The sequence below is a fragment of the Hemitrygon akajei genome, chromosome 6, assembly GCF_048418815.1.
Source record: "Hemitrygon akajei chromosome 6, sHemAka1.3, whole genome shotgun sequence".
Taxonomy (NCBI): Eukaryota; Metazoa; Chordata; class Chondrichthyes; order Myliobatiformes; family Dasyatidae; genus Hemitrygon; species Hemitrygon akajei.
The window spans coordinates 5,286,374-5,298,995 of record NC_133129.1 but is presented as its reverse complement, the minus strand read 5'-3'; the positions used below and the strand labels follow the sequence as shown (position 1 = coordinate 5,298,995).

Genomic DNA, 12,622 nt, shown 5'->3' with positions numbered 1-12,622 from the left:
AAGACAGTGGACTATGGAAGAAAGGGAAGGAACAGGAAAACCAGGGCAGCATAGCAGTTAATGCAATGCTATTACAGCTCAGGGCTCCAGAGTTTGGAGTTCAATCCCGGCGTCCTCCGTAAGTGGTCTCTGTACGTCCTCCCCGTGGAATAAGTGAGTTTCCTCTTGGTGGTCCAATTTCCTCCCACAGTCCAAGGACATGCTGAATAGGTTAATCGGTCATTGGAAATTGTCCGGTGATTAGGTTAAGGTTAAATCGGTGTAGTTGGGCACCACTCCTCGAACGGCCTATTCCATGCTGAATCTCTCAATGATAATCCAGAGTGAGATGATGGACAGGTGACGAAGGAACCTGTCTTATTCTGCCTTCGGCCCCCTCCCCCTTCCTCTCCACTCCTCTCGGCCTGAAACAATGACTGTTTGCTCCCTTCCATCGATGCTCCCTGACTTGCTGAGTTACTTTTGTGTATCGTGTGTGTTGCTCAGGACCTGCAGAAGCTCTTGTATTTATAATTGGCTACAGATAACTCTGGAGCATCCTTAGCGATAGGGAACAACCTGTAAATACAAACTCTTGGAGACAAGACTAGAACAGTTCATTTTATTTCCAAGTTTATTTATTTCTTTAGAGATACACCATGGAACAGGCCCTTCCGGCACAATGGGCTGCACTGCTCATCAACACACTTATCTAACCCCAGACCAATTTACACCGATCAATTCACAATGACTAATTAACTTAGTAACTGGTATGTCTTTGGAATGTGGGAGGAAACCCATGGGCTCAAGGAAAGGGTGTTGGAATTGAACTCCGAAGCCCCGAGCTGTAATAGCGTCATGCTGAACACTATGCTATTGTGGTCCAAGTCACAATATTTAACTTTAATGCCAAAAAAAAAGCAGATTTTGCAGGTTAACTAATCAACACACACATCTCTGGAACAGTCATTACCTCAGTGCCCTTCCACACTGACAGTGCCTCCAATGTGAGGAGTCTTTATGATGAGTTTTGCAATCTTTTCCCTCATTTCCTTTGTTGTAATTATATATACGAAGGGACTAACCAAAGGGTTTAGGAATACATACAGAAGGGCAGAGCTCACACCAAAGGCTGGCGAGAGGCAGCTGGCACAGAATGAAGTACTATAAAGGATCTTGAGGGGGAAGAACATCCAAATGGCAGCCACATGAGGGATGCAGGTCGACCAGACTCTTCTCCTCTCTGGCTGGGTTGTGATTCTAGCTGATTTAGCTATTTTGATGTACGAATAGACAATGATCAGCAAATTTGACGAGAGCAACAACACATTTAAAAGAACGATGAAAAATGTGATGGAGACAGTTTCTGGGCAAATCAGGCGTGTCACTGACAGTAACTCGCAGAAGGAATTGTAAACTTTATTTGATCCACAGAATGGGAAAATGGAAGCCTGAACCACTGGAGGCAGAAAGCAAGTCAAACCGAGGACCCAGATCACAGCTGCCATTTTGACAAAGATATCATCCCTATTGAGGGAGAGATGATGTTGGGGGTTGCATATTGCTACTGAATGCTCGTAAGCCATCAGGGAGAGGGTCATTGTCCTTACCGCTGACATACCATGAAAAAAGTACATCTGAATAAAGCAGTTTCTCCACAGAATAACTCTGACATCCCACATGAGACCCACTAACATCGTCGGAATGACCACAGTTGCCAACACCAAGTCCACAATGCCCAGGTTAGCAGTCAGGAAATGCGTGGATCTGTGCAAGCGCTTGTCCGTGGTGACCATGTACACCACACTGCCGTTGCCTGTCAGGATTAAAAGATACACAACCAGCAACAGGGGCCACAAGTAGGAATGCCCATCTTGGGGTCCTGCAACTCCGACAAGAATGAATCCTGAGAGCGGGGATCGTCTTGGATCTGCGTCCGCCATTCACTGCTCGTTCCCCTATTGAAGTAAAAATCGTGAATAAGTGAAGAGGACAACTGTATCAGCCAGGTCCAGGATCAGATATTACCCTTCAACCATGGCTCCTGAACCGGTGTGGATAACTTCAATCACTTGAATGCTGAACTGACTCCAAAAGACACTAGTAGTGGCTAGTGTGACACTATTACAGCTCGGGGCATTGGAGTTTGTACATCTTTCCCATAAGTGCGTGGGTTTCCTCCAGGTGCTCTGGTTTCCTCCAAAGATGTACTGGTTAGTAGGTTAATTGGTCACTGAAAATTGTCCTGTGATTAGGCCAGGGTCAAATTGGTGGGTTGCTGGTGGCACGGCTCGTTGTCTGGTTCTGTGCTGTATCTCCAAATAAAAAGATAAACCTATAGACTCACTTTCAAGGACTCTACAACTGATGTTCCCAGTATTATTTAATCACTTTTTAAATTATTTACATAATTTGTTTGTTTTTGCACATTGGTTATTTGTCAGTCTTAGTTATGTATCGTTTTTCATAAGTTCTATTGAACTTATTTTCCTATAAATGCCTGCAAAAAACTTGGATCTCAAGGTAGTAATTAGTGACATATATGTACTTTGATAACAAATTTACTTTGAACCAAGTACCTGCCCAAATACAATCTGAAAAATAGTTTTACTTGTCACATGTACATCGAAACACACAGTGAAATGCGTCCCGTGGTCAGCGACTAACACAGTCTGAGGATGTGTTGGGGGCAGCCCACAAGTATCTCTATGCTTCCGATGCCAACATCTTACTAACTCTTACACATATGTCTTTGGAAAGTGGGAGGAAACCAGAGCACCAGAGGAAACCTACTTGGTCACAGAGAGAACGTACAAACTCCTTACAGACAGTGACTGGAATTGAACCCCGATGACCGGCCGCTGTAAGGCGTTATGCTAACTGCTACAATACCATATGGCTTCTACAACTGACATGTCAGTTATGAGCTGTTTGTCAGCTCTCTGGAAACAGGGTCAGGGGAGAGGATCAGAAAACTTTCAAAACACAGGAAGGCAGGGCTCTGAATTTTGCAGCAGGAAATAAAGAGCAGCCCAATGTCAAGAGAAGTTTGGTTGAAAGTCAGACAAGGTGACAGAGTGCAGAATGCCTCATTTTATCTACTTAGAGAGACAGTGTGGAACAGGCCCTTCCAGCCCACCAAGCCATGCCATTCAGCAGCCCACCTATTGACCCCAGCCTAATCACCGGACAATTTACAATGACCAATTCACCTACTAACCACCACGTCTTTGGTAAGAAACCGGAGCACCCGGAGGAAACCCCTGCACTTATGGGAAGAACGTACAAACTTTCTTACAGAGATCACTGTAAATGAACTCTGAAGTCCAGCGCCCTGAGCGGCAATAGAGGTGTACTAATCGCTACTACTGTGGCACCCACGTTGGCGTAGCGGTGAAACCCTGTTTTAGAAATAGCTTCTTTCCCAGTGCCATCGGATTTCTTAATGGACAATGAACCAATCCATGAACAATACCTCACTATTTTTGCACTACATATTTAATGTAATTTGTATATATAATATAGAGTTTTTTATGTATTGCACTGTACTGCTGCCACAAAACGGCAGAGGGATACAGGCCAAACACGGGTAAACGGGACTTGCTTAGGTCAGTCAACCATCTTTGGTCTGCAGGGATGTGGTAAGACAGGAGCTGTGTCCGTGCTGCAGAACTCTGAGATCAATGGACTTTTGAGCACTGGTTTTGAGACGATGAATTCTAATACCAGAGGGTTTGCATTTAAGGTGAGAGGGAGTAATTTCAAAGGAGATGTGAGGGGCAAGTTTTGTTTTTACACAGACAGCAGTGGGTACCCGGAATGCACTGCCTGAGGTGGCGGCAGAGGCAGATACATTAGAAATTTTTAGGAAACATTTAGAAGGAAACCACAGAGTGAGGTAAATAGAAAGATAAGGGAGCTGTGTCGGCAGAAGAGATTAGTTAGCTGTTCGATGACTAATTTAATTGGTTCAGCATGACATTGTGGGCCGAAGGGCTGTCCCTGTGCTCTACTGTTCTGTGTTCTATGTTCTGAGAAGGTGTTGAGTACACTTACTTTTGTTGGTTTGAGCAATGAGCACAAGAGTTGGGACTTCATGTTCCAACTATCTAGGGAGTTTGTAAAACTATGCTTGGAGTATTATGTGCTGTTCTGGTCACCAAACTATAGGAAGATTATGATTAAACTGGAAGGGTACAGAATAGATTCAGAAGGACATACTGATTCAGAATGGAAGACTTGTTAATGAGAGCCTGAACAGGCTAGTTTGATTTTCCTGGAGTGTACAAGGCTGAGGGGTGACTTAATAGAGGTTTATACAATTATGAGAATGAGAGATAAGTTGAATTATCACAGCATTGTCTTAGGGTACAGGAGTCCAAAACTTGAGGTCAAAGTTTAAAAGAGTGGAAAGATCTAAAGGGGAATTTTAGCAGCAACTTTTTGACGTAGACAGTGGTGGAAATATGGAATGAGCTGCTAGAGGAAGTGGAAGAGGTGGTTACAATTACATTGTTTAAAGACATGGTCAGGTACATGGACAGGAAAGGTTTAGAGGGGTATGGGACAAGCACAGTTGGCAACTTGGTCAGTGTGGATGAGTTTCTCTGCTCAGTTCAGGCAGGCATGATCTAGGCATGAGCCTTTTAACTGTGTTCATCACCTTCTTGTATGGAGGGATCACTGCACAGGTTTCTGTAATGGCCACTAAATCATATGCCTTGGTACTGATCTGTGCCTCAAGTTCGATAACCTTGTTTCAAATACTACGGGCATTTAGATAAAGTGCCCTTATACTCATTATCCTTTTGGAATCTAGTGACCTATGAGATTTTTGCTTTTTACTTTTATGCACTCTACTCTTACTTTTTTCTTCACTAACTCTAGCTTTGGTCTCTGCATCACTTCAGTCTTGATTTTGGTGTGGGCTCCCCTCCCCACCATATTAGTTTAAAGCCTCCCCAACAGCACTAGCAAAGACTCTCCCTAGGACATTGATCCCGGCCCTGCCCAGATGTAGACCGTCTGGACGGAACTGGTCCCACCTCCCCCAGAAGTGGTTCCAATGCCTCAAGAATCTGAAACCCTCCCTCCTGCACCACCACTCAAGCCACTTATTCATTCTAGCTCCCCTGCTATTCCAACTCTGGCTAGCATGTGGCACCGGTAATAATCCTGAAATGATTACCTTTGAGGTCCTACTCTTTAGTTCATCTCCTAGCTCCCTAAATTCAGGCAGCAGAAAGGAAATTATAGACCAGTTAGCCTGACCTCGGTGGTTGGGAAGATGTGGGAGTGCTCTGAGATCAATGGACTTTTGAGCACTGAGGGAATTGAGATTATGGAGTACTTGGTGACACAGGACAACATAGGACAAAGTCAGCATGGTTTCCTTAAGGGAAAATCTTCCTTGACAGACCTGTTGGAATTCTTTGAGGTGATTATAAGTAGGATAAATAAAGGAGAAGCTGTGGATGTTGTACATCTGGATTTTCAGATGGCCTTTAACAAGGTGCCACACATGAGGCTGTTTACCAAGTTAAGAGTCCATGATATTACAGGAAAGTTACTGGCATGGTTAGAGCATTGGCTGATTGGTAGGAGGCAGCGAGTGGGAATAAAAGGATCCTTTTCTGGTTGACTGCCAGTGACTAGTGGTTTTCCACAGGGGTCCGTGTTGGAACCACTTGTCTTTATGCTCTTATCAATTATTTAGATGATGGAATAGATGGCTTTGTTGCCAAGTTTGCAGATGATACTAAGATTGGTGGAAGGGTAGGTAGTGTTGAGGAAACAGGAAGGCTGCAGAAAGACTTAGATTAGGAGAGTGAGTAAGAAAGTGGAAAATGAAATATAAAGTTGGAAAATGCATTGTCATGCACTTTGGTAGAAGAAATAAATATGCAGACTATTTTCTAAATGGCGAGAAAATCCAAATATCTGAGATGCAAGGGGATTTGGGAGTCTTGTGCTGAACACCCTTAAGGCTAACTTGCAGGTTGAATTGGTAGTGAGAAAGGCAAATGTCATGTTAGCATTCATTTCAAGAGGTCTAGAATACAAGAGCAGGGATGTGATGCTGAGGCTTTATAAGGCACTGGTGAGGCCTCACCTTGAGTATTGTGAACAGTTTTGGACCCTTCATCTTAGAAAAGATGTGCTGGCTTTGGAGAGGGTTCAGAGGAGGTTCACAAGAATGATTCTGTGAATGAAAGGGTTATCATACAAGGAACGTTGGATGACTCTGTGTCTGTACTCGCTGGAATTTAGAAGGATGAGGGGGGGATCTCATTCAAACTTTTCAAATGCTGAAAGGCCTTGAGAGAGTAGATGCGGAAAGAATGTTTCCCATGGTGAGGGAGTCTAGGACAAGAGGGCACAGCCTCAGAATAGAGGGGCATCCATTTAAAACGGAGATGTGGAAAAAATTTCTTTAGCCTGAGGGTGGTGAACTTGTGGATTTTTTTTTACCACAGACAGCAGTGGAAGCCAGGTCATTGGGTGTATTTGAGGTGGAGATTGATATATATTTGATTGGTCACCGCATCAAAGGTTACGGGAAGAAGGCCAGGGAGTGGGGCTGAGGTGACTGAATGGCAGGGCAGACTCGATGGGCCAAATGAGCTAATTCTGCTATGTTTTATGGTCTTAATTTATAGTTTTTTAAATATATTCTCTGTACTGGGGCTGCAAAACAACACATATTCCTGTGATATTAAACCCGATTCTGATTCTGACTCTGACTGAGTTTGAGAGTTGCTGGGAGAGGCAACGTGGCTGATTCTTGTTCCCAATCACACAACTCCACTCATTTTACCTGCTTCGTATGTTCAGCATCAGCCCTTCCCTGCATTGTTTAAAAATTCACATTTTATGGAGAGCAATAGCTTTACCAAGCACAAACCACATTTCTCAGGCAGGGTATGGTCACCAGATAGACACACATTAAATGCTGGAGAAACTCAGCATGTCAGGCAGCATCTATGCAGAGGAATAAACAGTTGACCTTTCAGGCTGAGACCCTTCATCAGGGCTGGAAAGAAAGGGGACAGAAGCCAGAAAAATAAGTTGGGAGCGGAGTAAAGATGAGACCAGGTGAGGGAGAAAGTGAGCGGGTGGGGAATGGGGGGTATGAAGTAAGGAGCTGGGAGGTGATAAGTGGAAGAGGTAAATGGCTGAAGAAGAAGCAATCTGGTAGGAAAGGAGGGTGAACCAGGGCAAAAAGGCAGGAGGAGGGGAACCAGAAGGATGTGATGACAGGGGAGGAGAAAAGAAAGCGTAAGAGGGGAGCCCGAAGGGGGAATGGAAAAAGAAAAAAGGGAGAGGGAGAAGAAATTATCCGAGGTTAAGGATATCAATGTTCATGGGTACCTGAGATCTCTGTCTGCCACTCAATGGAATCGATTGTAGTTTGTCTGTCCTCTCTGCACCCAGTGGCACTGCTGGTTGACTTTAAACATCTATTTTGTGTTGATTGTCCAAAAAAATGCAGAAGCACTAAAGATCTGAAAAATAATTCAAGTGAAACTTCATTAGTCAGTACACCACCACAACAAGGTTCCCAGTAACAACAGGATTATTCCCATGCTCTCCAGTGCAAGATCCTCTTGTTTAATTATTTATGCATGGAATAGGCTCACCACTGTCCAGCAACCCACCTATTTAACCCCAGCCTGATCACAGGACAATTCACAATGACCAATGAACCTACTAACTGGTTTGTGTATGGAACCGTGGGAGGAAAGCGATGTGATCATGCTGAAGATGCACTAACTCGTAACAGAGGATGCTGGAATGGAACTCCAAACTCTGACACCTCAAACTGCATTAGCCTTGCATCAACCACTACGCTACTGTGACATATGATTAAGTCACCTCGGATCAGCTACTTTCTAAATCACAGTGTGGACTCCTTCCATCTTGAAGCTCGTGATCCTAAAAACAGTTGGTACGGCAACTGCTCTGCCCAACACCCCAGGAAACTGCAGAACATAAGAAATAGGAGTGGAGTAGGTCATCCAGCTCTTCAAGCCTGCCCCGCCATTCAATAAGATCATGGCTGATCTGTCCATAAACTCAGTTCTATCTACCTGCCTTTTCCTCATAATCCTTAATTCCCTTTCTATGTAAAAACCTATCTGTTTCTTAAATATATTTAGTGAGGAAGCCTCAACTGCCTCCCTGGGCAGAGAATTCCACAGATTCACCACTCTCTGGGAAAAACAGCTTCTCCTCATCTCCGTCCTAAATCTTCTCCCCTGAATCTTGAGGCAATTCCCCTAGTTCTAGTCTCACCTGCCAACTTTCCTACTTCTATCTTATTTATCCCTTTCAAAATTTTGTATGTTTCTATAAGATCCCCTCTCATTCTTCTGAACTCCAGAGAGTGTAGACCCAGGCAACTCAATGTCTCCTCACAAATTAACCCTTTCATCCCTGAAATCAACCTGGTGAACCTCCTCTGCACTGCCTCCAAAGCCAGTATATCCTTCCTCAAGTATGGAGACCAGAACTGCACACAGTACTCCAGATGCAGCCTCATCAGTACCCTGTATAGTTACAGCATGACCTCCCTGCTCTTGAATTCAATCCCTCTAGTAGTGAAGGCCAACATTCCACTTGCCTTCTTAATAACCTGTTGTACCTGCAAGCCAGCTTTTTGCGATTTATGAACAAGCACTCCCAAGTCCCTCTGCACAACAGCATGGTGCAATCTTTCACCATTTAAATAATAATCTGCTCTTCTATTATTCCTTCCAAAGTGGATGATCTCATATTTACCAACATTGTATTCCATCTGCCAGACCTTGACCCACTCACTTAACCTATCTATATCCCTCTGCAGACTCTCCACATCCTCTGTACAATTTGCTTTTCCACTCAGTTTAGTGTTGTCAGCAAATTTTGCTACGCTACACTCAGTCCCCTCTTCCAAATCATCAATGTAAATGGTAAACAGCTGCAAGACCAGCACCGACCCCTGCGGCACCCCACTCACCACTGACTGCCAACCAGAGAAACACCCATTTATAACAACTCTCTGCCTTCTAACCAATCCACTATCCATGCCAATACACTTTCTCCAACTCCATGCATCTGTATCTTATTTATATGTCTCTTGTGCGGCACCTTATCGAACACCTTCTGGAAATCCAAGTATACGACATCCACCTGTTCCCCTCTATCCACTGCACTCATTATGTTCTCAAAGAACTCCAGTAAGTTTGTCAAACAGGACCTACCCTTTCTGAATCCATGCTGTGTCTGTCAAATGGAACTACTCCTTTCTAAATGTTTCACTATTTCTTCCTTAATGACAGCTTCAAGCTTTTTCCCAACTACAGATGTTAAGCTAACTGGCCTATAGTTGCCCGTCTTTTGCCTACATCCTTTATAAAAAAGTGGCATGACATTTGCTGTCTTCCAATCTGCCGGGACCTGCCCAGAATCTAGAGAATTTTGATAAATGATTACCAACGCATCTACTATAATCTCTGCCAATTCCTTCAGCACCCTGGGATGCATCCCATCAGGACCAGGGGACTTACCTACCTTCAGGCCCTCCAGTTTGCTCATCACTATCTCTTTAGTGACAGTGACGTTATCGAAGTCCTCACCTCCCATTTCATCCATAACATCTTTCTTTGGCATATTAGATGTGTCCTCCACTGTGAAGACTGACACAGAATAGTCTTTCAATGCCTCAGCCATTTCCTTATCACCCAATGTCAATTTCCCTTTCTCATCTTCCAAGGGACCTACATTGAGTTTAGCCACCCTCTTCCACTTTATATATTCATAAAAACTCTTGCTATCTGTTTTTATATTTTGTGCTAATTTACTTTCATACTCTATCTTCCCTTTCCTTATTTCTTGTTTAGTTGTTCTCTGTTGCTTTTTAAAGTTTTCCCAATCCTCCAGCCTCCCACTACTCTTTGCGACTTTGTACGCACGAGCTTTTAATTTGATACTATCTTTTATTTCCTTAGTTATCCAAGGCTGGCTCTCCCCACACTTACTGTCCTTACTTTTGACTGGAATATACTTTTGTTGAGCACTGTGAAAAATCTCTGAAAGTATTCCACTGTTCCTCAACTGTCCTACCAAATAGCCTGTGCTCCCAATCCACATTAGCCAACTGCTCCCTCATCCCGTTGCAGTCTACCTTGTTGAGAGTTAAGAATGCAGATTATTCTACTACGCACAATGCGGACCCCTCCAAGGACTCTCTCCCGACTTCCCACCACCTTGGGAAAGCAGCCAACATAATCAAAGACCCCACCCTGGACATTCTCTCTTTATCTATTTATTGAGAGACAGCACAGAATAGGCCCTTCTGGCCCTTTGAGCCGTGCCACAAAGCAATCCCCGAATTTAACCCTTGTCTAATAACGGGACTGTTTACAGTGACCAACTATATCATTGGACTGTGGGAGGAAACCCATACAGTCATGGGGAGAATGTACAAGCTCCTTACAGGCAGCGATGGGAATTGAACCTGGGTTGCCTGTGCTATAAAGTGTTATGCTAACCACTACACTACCGAGCAATGGATACTATAGAGAGAGTGCAGGGTAGGTTTACAAGGATGTTGCCTGGATTGGGGAGCATGCCTTATGAGAATAGGTTGAGTGAACTCGGCCTTTTCTCCTTGGTGCGACGGAGGATGAGAGATGACCTGATAGACATGTATAAGATGATGAGAGGCATTGATCGTATGGATAGTCAGAGGCTTTTTCCCAGGGTGGAAATGGCTAACACCATGGGGCATAATTTTAAGGTGCTTGGAAGTAGGCACAGAGGGGATGTCAGGGGTAAGTTTTTCACACAGAGAGTGGTGGGTGTGTGGAATGCACTGCCAACAAAGGTGGTAAAGGCGGATACAATAGGATCTTTTAAGAGACTCTTAGATAGGTACATGGAGCTTAGAAAAATAGAGGGCAATGCAGTAGGGAAATTCTAGGCAGTTTCTGGAGTAGGTTACATGGTTGGCACAACATTGTGGGCCGAAGGGCCTGTAATATGCTGTAGATTTCTATGTTCTATGAGCAGAAATACAAAAGCCTGAAAGCACATGCTACCAGACTTGAGGAGTTTCTGTCTCACTGTTATCAGACTCGTCAGCAAGCCTCCTGTAAAATTAACTCAATCTCCCGGTCTACGTCACTGCACTTTCTCTGTAACTATAACACCTTCTTTTCAGAACCTTGATGTTCTTAGATATGGTCCGATCTGACTGATGGCACATAGACAAAAGCTGTCTGTCCGTAGATGTGACAAATAAATACCACAACTCCATGGAACAGTTCCTTCATAAATCCAAGTACTGAGTACAGGAGTTGGGATGTTATGTTGAAGCTGCAGAAGATGTTGGTGAGGCCTTATTTAGAGTATCGTGTTCAGCTTTGGACAGCTACCAGTTCTGGTCAGATACAGAAACTTCACTGCATGGACATCCAGACTGAAAAACACCTTTTTCCCCAGGGCTGTCGTACAACTGAACAACGTCTCATTTTAGAGTTGTTTGTTTTTAATTCAGTTGTAACTCAGACGTTAGTTTAAATGTAGTCGTCGTGTTTTGAGTAATTGAATTGCCAGAGTGATGGAGTGGCAGTGACACTGGAATTCCGTCATCTGCAGCAATGACAATGAAGCTCGAACTGACTACCTACAGAAAAGATATCAGTAAGATTGAAAGTGTGCATTACAGGGAAAGGTTAAATAGGTTAGGACTTTATTCCCTGGAGTGTAGGGAAATGAGGGGAGATTTGATAGAGGTGTACACAATTATGAGGGGTAAATGCAGGAAGGCCCCTCCCCCACTGAGGTCGGATGAGACTAGAACTAGAGGTCATAGGTTAAGGGTGAAGGGTGAAATATTTAAGAGGAACATGAAGGGAACTTCTTCATTCAGAAGGTGATGGAAACGTGGAACGAGCTGTCAGCAGAAGTGGTGGATGCTGATTCGAAAGGTATGGTTCGATGGGAGTAGGCAGAACAGTTCTGCATGGACTAAAAGTTCTCTTCAGTAGTGCTCTATAATCCCAAGAGCAGCACCAGCCACAAGTCTCTTTAAGAATGACAGTGCAAAAGCAGCCCCTGTGCTGAGGAGCGTTCAAAATGGCCAAGCAGGTAGAGCTACAACTCCACGGAGCCAGGTTCATTCGTGATCTCTGGCGCTGTTTCTGTGGAGTTTCCATGTTCTCCCTGTCACCGAGTGGGTAGGTGGCATATCTGGCTTCTGTACCCAGTGAGGGGTAAAACCTGTGAGGCATGTGGCTAAAGGTATGAGAAAGGTAGGGTGGGGTTTGTGTTCTGCCCTGAGGGGAGGTGAGATTGGGCTTTGGGCTCAGCCCTGACTTGTGAGGGTGAAAGTTTGGGCTCTGTCCCAAGGGGTTGGCTGAGGGGGAGGTGAGATTGGGTTTGGATTTCTTCCCCCGCCCTCCCCGGGGAAGATGAGTGGGTTGGGTGGGGTTTGGGGTCCCCGGGGGAGGTGAATGGTTGGGAGGGGAGGAGAGAGGGCTGGGCTCTGGCCCGAGAAGGGAGACATGGAGAGTCGGAGGAACAATTTACCTCAGGTAACGCAGGAACGCCGAAGCGCATGCGCACCGAGCGCCCACGATCACGGGTCACGTGCCTCTCC

General features: G+C 44.6%; 1 protein-coding gene across 1 annotated transcript; it reads right to left on the bottom strand.

The window, feature by feature from the left end:
- Positions 1 to 644: 644 nt before the first annotated feature.
- Positions 645 to 12,622, bottom strand: LOC140728688 (olfactory receptor 1M1-like). The gene is made up of 3 exons (XM_073047650.1): positions 12,553 to 12,622; positions 7,351 to 7,484; positions 645 to 1,937 (listed from the first exon to the last, which is right to left on the bottom strand). The coding sequence occupies exon 3, from the start codon at positions 1,920 to 1,922 to the stop codon at positions 954 to 956; it is 969 nt and encodes a 322-aa protein (XP_072903751.1). The 5' UTR covers positions 1,923 to 1,937; positions 7,351 to 7,484; positions 12,553 to 12,622; the 3' UTR covers positions 645 to 953.